Source organism: Sprattus sprattus (genome assembly GCF_963457725.1).
Source record: "Sprattus sprattus genome assembly, chromosome: 19".
Classification (NCBI taxonomy): Eukaryota; Metazoa; Chordata; class Actinopteri; order Clupeiformes; family Clupeidae; genus Sprattus; species Sprattus sprattus.
In genome coordinates, this window is record NC_137917.1 from 22032394 (window position 1) to 22044765 (window position 12372).

Below are 12372 nucleotides of genomic sequence, written 5' to 3' on the forward strand. Positions count from 1 at the left end.
TGACAGCAGCGCGAGTGGACTCCAGTAGACTTGCCATTTGCCTAAACATTCAACAGCCATTCAAAAACGATCTAATCATTCAACATGGATCCAGAGGTAGCCTCGACTGAGCCCTCTGATATGAGCCACCCTTGTATGGAGTAAGGAAGCTGTCAGAATGTTCGTGTGTATAACATAGATATGCGTGCATATTTTTGAAGTTGAGCAGAAAATAAATATTTGTAAACTCTTACAAACACGAAATGCAACTTCACGATTTAATTCTGACAGCTTCCTTACTCCATGCCCTTGGCCTTATTTAACAGACATGTTCAAGTTCAGAGGCCCCAAGAATAACTCGTGGAGGTTTCAGTGCGTTTCCTGTCTACCTCAAAAAAGGAGTTGCTAGCCTTCAAAAATTCACCTTCAAATTTGGAGAAACAGGTCCAGTTATGCAGAGTTCTTGCTATGCTAAGTTAATTTCTATGACTTTTGCATATCGTATACGGTTATTGACTTGATTTTATACTGTTATCTAGCAAAATACATGTTGACATACAGCAATAGCATCAAAATAACACGATTGTACCTTGATTATTTATTTAAAGTAGTGGTATAAAGATAAAGCTGGTAGTTTAGCAATTTCAAGCTAACGTGAAGATTTGCCTTTTTTATTGACTGGTTATTGCCTGGCATGCAAACTTAATGCCTAGTCTTGGGTTACTCAATATGTTTCTTTCCTTTTCTGCATTGACCATTTAACAACTCCATTTTTTTTTTCATGTTTCATTTTTCCATTTTTTACACATTTACAATTAAATAAAAGATTTAAAGATATAACATTGTGTCTTTATTGGTTTGGCTTAATGGTATTAACTTTGCAAATAATCGCTGGTAGATAACTTGTCATCCGCAGAATTGTAAGATAGAGTGTGAATACTAATACAGACAGTAGGCCCAATAAGTACATGAACCTTTCCAATTAACAAATGTTGTTGCTTCAGAAACAGAAGTGTAAAGACTTAATCAAATGTAACAAAAAACATTGTTTTGATAGAGTAATAAAAAAAAAAGGTTACACTGCACTCATAATTTTCAACTGTTTAACGTTTAAATTCATACACTCACACAATAAGTGTCAGTTTCATATAACATTAAGTGTCAACATAGTTATTTGCCCAGGGCCTCCAATTTGCTAAAACCTCCCCTGGGTTTAGCGTACTGTATTGTATATTCATCTTGTATATTGAGTAGGGTAATTACATGTTATTATTATATGAATAGGTTATTATAGGTTTAGCATACTGTATTGTATATGTAACTTGTATATTTAGGGTTATTACATGGTATTATTATAAATTAGGTTATTGTATGTTTAACACGTGTCAATGTTCAGAGTACTTGTACAGAGTGTTTGTCATGTTATGTTATACTATGTTATGTTATGTTATGGTAGGTTGTTGTGCGGTGCCTTGTCCTAAGACTGTCAGTGCCCAGTCTGACCCTGTGTTATTCTGTGCATCTGACAATAAAACATCTGACTTGTAAGTTGTAAAAGTACTGCTGTCGGTCTGACATAATATATTTGCTATTCTCAGTTAGTTAAGTTCAGATAGACTTGCTATATTTTTTTCTTTGGCACACATTTAATCTTAATATCTACAGCAGGTAGATACAGTATACCTTCGCAACCTACCAGTGCAAATTTCCTTCCTCAAAAAATAAATAAATAAAAAAAAACAAGACAAGCTCCAAATGCCCCTGGTTTGACATAGAAACAAATACAACATAAAGATAAAATCTTATGTCTACACTCCAGGTGGACAACTTGGCAGAATTACACCACTTCACAAATAGTATTATCCAAGCGTGGAATCCCAATAACGGAAAACGTTGTCATAAGATCCTGTTTCAATATGTTAACATTTGTTGCAGTATATTTACATTTTTAATAGCTGAGTAAGTCTGCATACTACCCAAACTGCGTGTGATCCCTTACTATCAGAGCCATCACTACACAAACAACATTTTGCATAGAGGAAATGTACAAGGGATAAAGGGAAAAGACCCTTTTTCAATATGTTTACATTTTTAAGTCCATATACTATATAAAGGAAGACTCCTGTTATAAATATCTCAGTGAACTCCCACTGGGCTCCAATGAAAGGTATGGGTATCATTTGTAGCAAATGTTAGATAATAATAATAATTATACTTTAATTTTATACAGCACTTTTCTAGTTAATTGCTAAATATCTGCTTAAATATACTACATTTTTGTATGGTCATTGAGACAATTTACTGTATGTCTGTACCAGTGGCGGTTTTTGGTTTTTAAAGTGAGGGAGGAAGGACTGCGCGCTTGGTTGCCATTGGTCTGATTATTCTGTTGGTGGCATAAGTATGTAAGATACAAGTTGTTTCAGGGTGTTTGTGAACAACGGTACAAAAATTGCAGGCAGGGATACAATTGATACAAAGCCGTGGCATCATTGTACTTTGAAAGCTGGTGGACACCATGTCTTTGGACTAGACAAGGCCAGAAGGAAAGGATGCAAAGCCAATTAGTCAAATCAGGCCTACTCTTGATTTGAAAAACTAAATACAAAATTCTGGGCCTATTTCCCCCCTCAATAACTGAAGCTATTGGTTATTACTAATTTTATTTTCAGCTGCAATTGTTTTAAGGAAAATTAAGACACAAGACCAAAGGTGATGCCATTTAAAATGCATCAGGCTCTGAATCCTTCACTAAGTAGCCTAATATGATGCCAACCCCCAAGTGACAACTTAATTAGAATAGATACGAAACACATCGCGTTCTGAAACATTCATTAACAATTTCCATTCAGAATGTCAGCTGAACAAGAACAGTCAGACAACAAAAGGCCTATGAACTTAAACAAAACGTATCGACATGAACAAGAACGTATCGACATGAACAAGAACATTATTTAACAAACAATCAAGATGGATGTTTGTGAATGTTTCAGAAATGCTGATGCTTTCAATAGCTGCAGACTGTTAGCCAATTAAATATGCTTTCACTTGAAGATCAAGTCGATCGTCCTCGCTGTTTGAGTCGCAAAAATGTCTGTGACTTGATCATACCAGGCAGGATTTTTTTGAAGAGACTTCAGAATTTTCTTTTCAATAGAAATCATGGCCAAATGTTTCAATCTCTCATGCCCCATTGTGTTCCGTGTGTAACTTTTGATTCGTTTCAAGCACGAAAAACTTCGCTCAACCCCTGCAGAAGTAGCACCAATGGTTGCAATCAGACACATTAGTTTGTACAGCTGTGGCATTGCCCCATCAAGACCACTTGATTTCATGAAGCCAATGGCCTCGCAGAACTTTCGTGAAGAATGAATGTCTGGATTACGATGGAAATGCAGCAGTTCTACTTTCAACTTGTCCTGATCAAAGAATTGGCCGTATGTCTCGAGCAAATTTAAAAGTGACTGCATGGGGAAATCTGTCTTGAAAGACTCAAATTTGTCCACATTTAAACGCTCCATGAATTGCAAGCGTTCTAAATGTTGAAAGCGCTGCGTGATTTGGGTGATGATACTGTCGTGAACGGAATGGTACAACCGCCTATAGGTTTGACGCGGATCGGACTGGCCCTGTCTCCTTTTTTTCCGGTGAAATAAATCTGGGTCGTCTACAGCGACGGCCCTCTGGTAAATTTGAACAAATGTGTTCTCCAATTTAAGCTCCTCTACGATCCGTAGGAGGCTCTCTATGCGCAGTCTGCAATAGGAGACATCCATCGATTTGTGTTGCAAGATGTCAAACACGACGTCAGTGTGGAAATAATTGCTCAAACGTGAAGAGTAAAAACACGAATTCAAAGTCCTCTAATTTTCCCCTCAACCCATCAGCTAAACGTATGGTCTCGTCATCCATAGATGGATGTTCTCCATTTACAGACCAAGTCTGTGATTTACCCATGAGTAAACAGAGCCAGCAGTATAGCCGATTGTTTGTAATGCTACCAGTGAGCTATGAGAATTTTGCATACCAGTTAGCATTAACGACAGCGGTTTTACCACTGGGTTTTGCGACTCGAATTTTTGGAAGTGGTCTCCCTGTTGTTTTTATACCAACCTTCTCTCTGTAGCTAAATGTAGAAAACGGTTTGTTCAATAAAACATGTACAATGTCTCCGTTCTCCATTGCACATGTCTTTATTTGCAATATTTCAACAACAATCCAAGTGTGACATTCTTTCGATATCCTACAGGCAGCAGAATGGTCGAGAAGGGCAACTTCTTTCGCTATTGATGTCTAATCCCCTCCCTCTAACCCCAAATCCGTTGTTTATTGGTTAAGCGGTGTTGGCGCAGACTCAGACGCTAGGGAGGTCTTTCCTCCCCTAGGCAATGTAAGTGAATGAGCCCCAAGAACCGCCCGTGTCAGAGACAGATTCCATTGATTTCAATGGGAGCCAAAGGGAGGACGTCCTCCGTGCAGTAATTTCTGGTTACGATAGGGGGTGCTAATGTTATTTTAACTCAGGAAAACGAATTTATAATATGCAAAGTATTAAATACTGATATCAAACTGCATTTTAAAGGAGTTTAGTCAGTTCAATTAAAAAAATAAATTCTCCAAAAGTTTGGGGAGGTCCTTCCTCCGTTTCCTCAATGGAAGAACCTCCACTGGTCTGTACTAGTGAATGTAGAGGTCACTCACAATTATATAGTTTTAAATGTTTCAAGGATCATATTTTATGCTGTTTTCAGCCATGGATACCAAACCACTTTTATTCTTCTTGGCGGCAGCGATAGCCTCAGGTAAGAACCCGACCTGTATCATATAAAATAATATAATGGGGCTTGTTGCATTTTTGCATGTGAATTGTTGGTCTTTAAATAATAAGTTACACATTTCCTGTGAATGTCATACGTTTACTGAACAGCTTGGACATTCACTGACAACAATGTAATCTGATCACACATCAAGCAGAGCATTCAAAGTAACCTGTTTCAGAAACATGATACTGGGGATCTAGCAGAGGATTGAATGTTGCAACGATTTAACATCTGTAAACAGCAGATTTTCTGAAAGGACTTTTGATTTATTTATCAATATTTTATCATAATTCCTTGCAGAACAATAACAAGTTTTTTTTCAACTTTCTTCAAGCAGTTTAAAAAATAAATAAATAAATAAATAATGCATTCATCGAAGAGCTCTGTTATTTCAAAAATGTTTGTAAGACTATCATGTTTCACCAAGCAGAAATTTCACCTAATATTTTCTCACCTGTTTGGTTTTACCAGTTAGTGGGTGTCCTGTTGGTCGAGAATTTATGACTACCTTCTTGAAAAACTATGAAAATAAGTCTGGAAAACTTCAGCTTGCTATTACGGCCCATGAAAACCCAGCCACAGTGACAGTGACAGTGAGGAGCCTTTTATTCACACAGAGTGAGAATGTCCCCAAAGGAGGCACAGTATGGATTGATTTACCACCTGGGACCGAACTGTTAGATCCGGGGTTATCAGACAAATCTGTCCGGATTTCCTCCACCAGTGACATCACTGTGGTGACATCAAATATCAAAGCTTACACTGGAGATAGTAGTGTGATCCTCCCAACATCCAACCTGGGCAGGGAGTACGTAGTGTTCACACCAAAGCCAAGTATACAGTCTGCTCTTGTTGCTATCGTAAATGGTGACGGAGATAACCTGGTGGAAATCCTGCCTTTTGCCGACATGTCTGTCAAAGGCATAAAGCACTGGAAGCGCGGGAAAAAAATTACCCTCAAGCTAAAGCCTAATGAAGTCTACCAATTTATGAGTCGTCAAACGTTCACTGGCACCAGGATCCTGTCTACACAACCTCTGGCTGTTCTGATTGGAAACCAGTGTGGTCGGATCAAGGGATACTGTGAACACATATATGAACAGCTAATCCCAACAACAAGTTTTTCAAATCACTATTTGATTCCGGGTATGCAAACAGCCAATAACAACATAAAAGACCTTGCCTATGTGGTTGCAGCTGATGATGATACAGCTGTTACCATTTCAAATCAAAAGAAAACAATCACACTTCATGCAGGGGGAAGCAAGAACATCAACATAAGTAGAGGTGATTCCGTCATTGTAAGGAGCAACAAGAGGGTGATGGTGATGTACTTTGGAAGCAACCTTCCACACGACGAGTTTCTCACCACCATTCTCCCGACGTCTGAGATGTCAAATAAGTGGACGTTGTACTTACAACAAAGTTATATCAACACGGCTGTCATTGTCTCTGAAGTCGAGGACTCAGACACAATCAGCGGTGTGACAGGCTGGACGCCTTTCCGCTCTGATGGGCGGTATGCTTGGGCCATGAAGTCACTTGGTAAAGGCAAAGGTCCTGTCACCATCTCTGGAAAGGCCCTCATGACAGTTTATGTCTTTGGTGGCAAACATGCACACGGTTATGGTACAACCGGGGTGTGTTCCACAGGTGAGCTTTTATTTACACTTCATAAAATATAACAATCCAGTAAATGTGTTGGTCATATTAAAATATGAACCCTAAACTGTGGTGAATGTCCACTGAAATTGTTTTTGATCTAATAAAACTGAAATAGGCCGAATGTATCCTATCTGAATAAAGCCAGATGGTTAGGTATTGCATAAGATATTGTGTAAAAAAATGTATTTCTCATTTCCTTTTATTGGTAGCTGTGTAGTCACATTGTGTCATCAGTTTTCATTAAAATGGTCCCTCCCTTCAGTATATATAACTGTTTTGAAATAAAATATGACTGTGTTTCAGGAGTTGTACCAACTTCACCACCTGACCCTTGTGAAAGTATCACGTGCCGGGAGAAGGAGGAATGCAAAAGAGGTGTTTGTGTTCCCATCTCAAGGTCAACCTGCTCGGCTTTAGGGGATCCCCATTACACAACCTTTGACGGGAAACGCTATGACTTCCAGGGCACCTGCACCTACACCATGGCAGAGGTTTTGAAGAAAGAGGAAGGTCTTATTCCCTTCACAGTCCAGGCCAAGAATAACCACAGATGGAACAAATGGGTGTCTCTTGTGAGGAAGGTCACAGTGACTGTGTACAATCACACAGTGGCCATCAGAAAAAGAAGGGGCGCGGTGGAGGTAAGCAACAAAAGTTGAACTAATGTAGACACATTTCATACAGATATTTCGCCTTTGCTGGCTCAAATGGTCCCTTTTACATTTTTGTAATGTTTTTATCAGATACTGGTTGTTGGCTGATTGAGCAACATATAACAGCCATCATGATTTGCTCTGATTAATCTGTGAAGAGTAGCTTTCGTTGAAAAAACAGGTGGCACATTGACATGAAAATGTTTGGCTCAAACCAGGGGCCATATTGGATTTTTGTATTATATTATGAGATACTGGTTGTTGGCTGATTGAGCAGGGACTTTTTGAACACAAGGGATTGCATTGCATGTTGAATGGACATTTTTAAAACTCAAATGTAGTTAAAGGCCCGAAAAAATATTTTTGTTGTTAAAAAAAAAAAGAAAAAAAAAGTTAATTATTATTATATTAAGTTAATTAAGTTTTGCATTCCCTTTTTATACACCGGATGAATCTATTTGTTATGTAAAATGTTGATGACCCACAACTAGGGTGGACCACTTAGGACTGAAGTCAACAAGTTTTATAATGTATCTGAAAGGTTTTAGATATTTAGATGTTGATCTAAAAAGAACCCACTTCTTCACCAGGTGGATGGCGAAATTATGTTCCTGCCTGTGAGTCTTGTGGGGGGAAAGCTTCAGGTGGTCCACAGAGGAAGGTATGCCGTTCTGACAACTGATTTTGGCCTGAAAGTCTCATATGACTGGAGTATGATGCTGTACATTACAGCATCAAGCAGCTACTTCAACACAGTCGGCGGACTTTGCGGGAATTACAACGGTGACCGCAGCGATGAATGGACCAGCCGTTCTGAAAGTCGACTCTCTTCATCCCTCGAGTTTGCAAAGAGCTGGAAAGTGCCTGACGGTGACTTGTTCTGCCATGATAACTGTCGGAATAATTGCCCCAGTTGCTCTCCGGCCCAGCGAGGCAAATTTAGTGGGAATAAGTACTGTGGCCTCATGACTGACTCCAATAGTGTATTTGCCAACTGCACGGGCAAAGTTGACCCCAACATGTTCTTCGACAATTGCGTGTATGACATATGCATCAATAAAGGCATCAGAAGTTTCCTGTGTGACAACATTGAAAACTACGTGGCTGCATGCATGGCCGAGGGCATCAAGATCGATCGCTGGAGGACTCTTGCTAACTGTCGTAAGTGCAGCCTATAATATAAAAAATATATACAATGAGTAAATTACAAAATGTCATGTTCTTAGTTTTTAAGCAAAAGAGTAATCTGCACATGCTATTTGCAAGATATTATTTACATCACAGAAGGGAAGAGGTTGTATTTTTCTCTGTCACTTTTTGACGTTTTTGTCCTTCTTCACTGTTGTTGCTTACAGCCATAGATTGTCCTGCAAACAGCCACTTTGAAGCATGTGGCGCAGCCTGTGCATCGTCTTGTGCTGAGAAAAATGCCGCATCCACCTGCCAGCTGCCCTGTGTAGAGGGCTGCCAGTGCGACAAGGGTTTCGTGCTCAGTGTTGACAAGTGTGTGCCAGAGACCTCGTGTGGCTGCACCCACAAAGGGCGCTATTACCCACCAGGGTCGACTTTTTGGACAGACAACACATGCTCTAAAAAATGCACATGCAATTCTGGAAACCTTCAGTGCACTGGCACCAAGTGCAAGAGTTCTGAAGTGTGTTCTTTGAGGAACGGCGTGAGAGACTGCTACCCACTCTCCTACGCCACCTGCTGGGGCTCCGGTGACCCACACTACCACTCGTTTGATGGTAAGAGATTTGACTTCCAGGGAACGTGCACATACTACCTGTCCAAACTAGTCAACACTCAAGATCCAACTTTGGAACCTTTCGAGGTGCAAGTCCAGAACGAGAACCGAGGCCGGAACAAGGCGGTGGCCTACACCAAGACAGTGTTGATCAAAGTGTATGGACACACCATTGTCTTAAGTAGTGATAACCCGGGAAGAGTACTGGTAAGTTCAATCATGCAAACATACAGTTACTAATCTATAAACTAACAATGAGTATGTTGTTTTGGTTTGTTTTCTGTGGTACAAAGTTAGCGATAACACAAAAAGATAACTTTTTTTAAATTCCTCGGTGAAAAACTGACATGAGATTTTCTGCTTTCCTGTAAAGCTTGACGTATTTGTAAACTTGCCAATAACACTGGAAGAAGGACGACTGTCAATTTTCCGAAGAGGCAGGACTGGTGTGGTTAAAACCGAGTTTGGCTTTGAGGTGCAGTATGACTGGAGAAGCTATGTGTCAGTTACTCTCCCAAGCACCTACAGTGGAGTGGTGGGTGGCCTGTGTGGAAACCTCAATGGCAATGGTCACGACGACATGCTTACACCCAATAACACCAATGCCAAAAACCCAACCAAGTTTGGTATAAGCTGGAAAGTGAAGGATGACCCTCGGTGCAAAGACACATGCGAAGGCCAGAAGTGCCCTGTGTGTGACATCAAGGCAGAGGCGAACAAGGATTTCCGAACAGCCTGTAGCATCCTCACGAACAAAGCTGGTCCCTTCAAGGAGTGTCATGGCAAAGTGAATCCAGAGCAGTACTATAATGACTGTGTTTATGACATGTGCATGTATAATGGCCACTCTTCTGCTCTCTGCAATGCCCTCAGCACGTACACCACGGTGTGCCAGGAGTCCAAAGCCAGGATCGACGTTTGGAGAACAAAGACATTCTGTCGTGAGTACAACAGTTTTTCAGGCAAAAACGCAAGCTTGAGTCAAGGAGTAGCTCTTCATTTATCAGCATGATTGATAAAGATGCAAATAATCATCTTTGCTATTGGTGCATGGTCATTTCACAGAGATGTTTATGGTCTCTATGGTTTCTCTTTGCCAGCTCTGGCCTGCCGGGCAAACAGCCATTACGAGGTGTGCATGTCTGGCTGTTCTGAGATGTGTCGCGGAGCCGAGGAGCCAGAGAGCTGCGAGAGCGCCCCCTGCAGGGAGGGCTGCGAGTGCGACGACAACTTTGCGCTGAGCGATGGGCAGTGTGTGGCAGAGGATCAGTGTGGCTGTGAGCACAAAGGGCGCTACTACCAGCAAGGACAAGTATTTTTCCTCGGTGACCAGTGCACAGGCCGTTGTGTGTGTGGGAACGACGGCAGGGTACAATGCCAAAGCAACTTCTCTTGTGGGCCCCATGAAGTGTGCCGCATCCAGGATGGGACCCAGGCGTGCTTCCCCACTGCCAGAGCAGCTTGTTCTGTGTCAGGGAGGGGACACTACAGTTCATTTGATAACAGGAGGTTTAGTGTTTCTGGGAACTGCATGTATAAAATGGCAGAGGTTGTCAAGGACAAAGATGGTAAGAGGGTTCCCTTCAGTGTGGTAGTCCATCAGGATTCAGCACCCAATCATCCGACGGTTACCCGCAGTGTCCAAATACAAGTAAATGACTACAATATCATCATGCTTCCTGGAAGAATCTGGGAAGTAAAGGTAATTGCATATCACGTAGCTGTCTAGCTGTACTTCGAGTTGTCCTCTGTCCTGCGTTCCCCCTTTGCTTCTTCAAGCAACCTAGTATTGTTCATTTTTTTTGTGAACGTACAGTTAAGTATTTACCATGTTTTACTTCTGTTAAAGCCCTGCCACCATTTCATTTCCATATTCTTAATGTTATCCTGAAAGTACTAGATATCATGATAATGAACAGAATCTTGCAATATCACAGTCCACATCTTTCACTGCTTTGCCGTCTCTCTCTCTCCCTCCACTGACAGCTGGATGGTGTCAGAGTGAATCTCCCTCTCCAACTGGACGACGGGAAGGTGCGAGCTTATCAGAATGGCCTCTTCATCATTCTGCAAACTGACTTTGGTTTGGAGGTGACCTATGACACCGTCTCCATGGTCAGAGTGGAAATGCCATCCTCTTACAAAAGCGTACTGTTGGGCCTGTGTGGCAACTACAACGACAACCCAGCTGATGATTTTGCCTTACCCAATGGTACCGAGGCCCTTTCAGCAGAAGACTTCGCCAAGGGCTGGGTAGTGGCTCAGGAGGGTGTGAAATGTCAGACAGGTTGTGGTTCTCAGTGTCCCACTCCACGGCCGCAGGAGGAGTCCAAAGAGTTGTGCGAAATCTTGAAAGATATAAAGGGTCCATTTTCGAAGTGCCATACAACTGTTCCCCCACAGGAGTACTTCAACAAATGTGTAAAAGACCTTTCAGACCAAGGGGGGAGTAAAGATGTTCTCTGCCAACACTTGCAAAACTACGTTGCTGTCTGCCAGAAATCTGGGGCTTCGGTTGACAGCTGGCGAAATGAAACATTCTGTCGTGAGTGTACCTAATATAATGTATACTTATACTATATATATGATATGACTTTTACTATATATATGATATGACTTACAATATATATGATATGACTTATACTATATGATATGACTTATAATGTATATATTATATGACTTATACTGTATATATGATATGACTTATACTGTATATATGATATGACTTATACTGTATATATGATATGACTTATACTATAGATCTGATATGACTCATACTTGATTCGACTTAAACTATGTATATGATATGCATATGTTCTTTGTGGCTGCATTGCTTTAATCTGATCTATAAATAGCTCAGCAGCTTTCCTTAACTTGATGTCACAATGACTGCTGCTAGCACTGGAACATTTTAATGACCCATTTCACTCCCAGTTTGTTCAAAATCTAAAGGTGCCGTGTGTAGGATTTAATGGCATCTAGCGGTAACCCGTCCATCACCCCTTTTTTTCAAGCGGGTCGGTCAGGTGTCAGTTGCTACTTCCAAAATGATGGCATAGTTGAAAGACGCATCGAGAGGCCAGAATTTATGAAGTGATGTCGTTAGTTTGATTTTTAGAAATTGTATTTAGCTAATTAGTTTGCAAGGTAGAAAGGTTACTTGTGTTGGTAACTATGCCCACGGTAGCTTTGGGGTGTCATCAACAATTTCCATGAGTGATAGGCCACACCCATGTCTATCCTTGTTTACTACTGTCGCCTGTCCCACTTTAGGTTTGCTCCATGTTTCCGCTTCTATGACAACGAGCATCACGCTCCCTTGCTTTTTGCGCTAAATAATGCTACATTTGTAAAAAAAAATAAAAAAATAAAAAAAATGTCACCAATATATGAAAGGCCCTCTCTAGAACCATTGTTGTCCATTCTGGGCTACTGTAGAAACATGGCAGCGCAACATGGTGGCCTTCATGGAAGATGACCTGCTCCTATCTAGATATAAAGGGCTCAT

The 12372-nt window shown here is 40.9% G+C and overlaps 1 protein-coding gene across 1 annotated transcript in view; it reads left to right on the forward strand.

Annotated features, from left to right (window-relative positions):
* LOC308380665 (IgGFc-binding protein) overlaps nt 1-12372 on the forward strand; it is a gene marked incomplete at both ends in the record, with an annotated part of 45357 nt that overhangs the window by 2649 nt on the left and 30336 nt on the right. Inside the window, 7 exons of the mRNA XM_080858071.1 lie at nt 5271-6452; nt 6768-7105; nt 7708-8278; nt 8473-9071; nt 9238-9805; nt 9965-10566; nt 10851-11313. Of these exons, the coding sequence (XP_080714197.1) occupies nt 5271-6452; nt 6768-7105; nt 7708-8278; nt 8473-9071; nt 9238-9805; nt 9965-10566; nt 10851-11313 (4323 nt within the window). The remainder of the gene's footprint in view (nt 1-5270; nt 6453-6767; nt 7106-7707; nt 8279-8472; nt 9072-9237; nt 9806-9964; nt 10567-10850; nt 11314-12372) is intronic.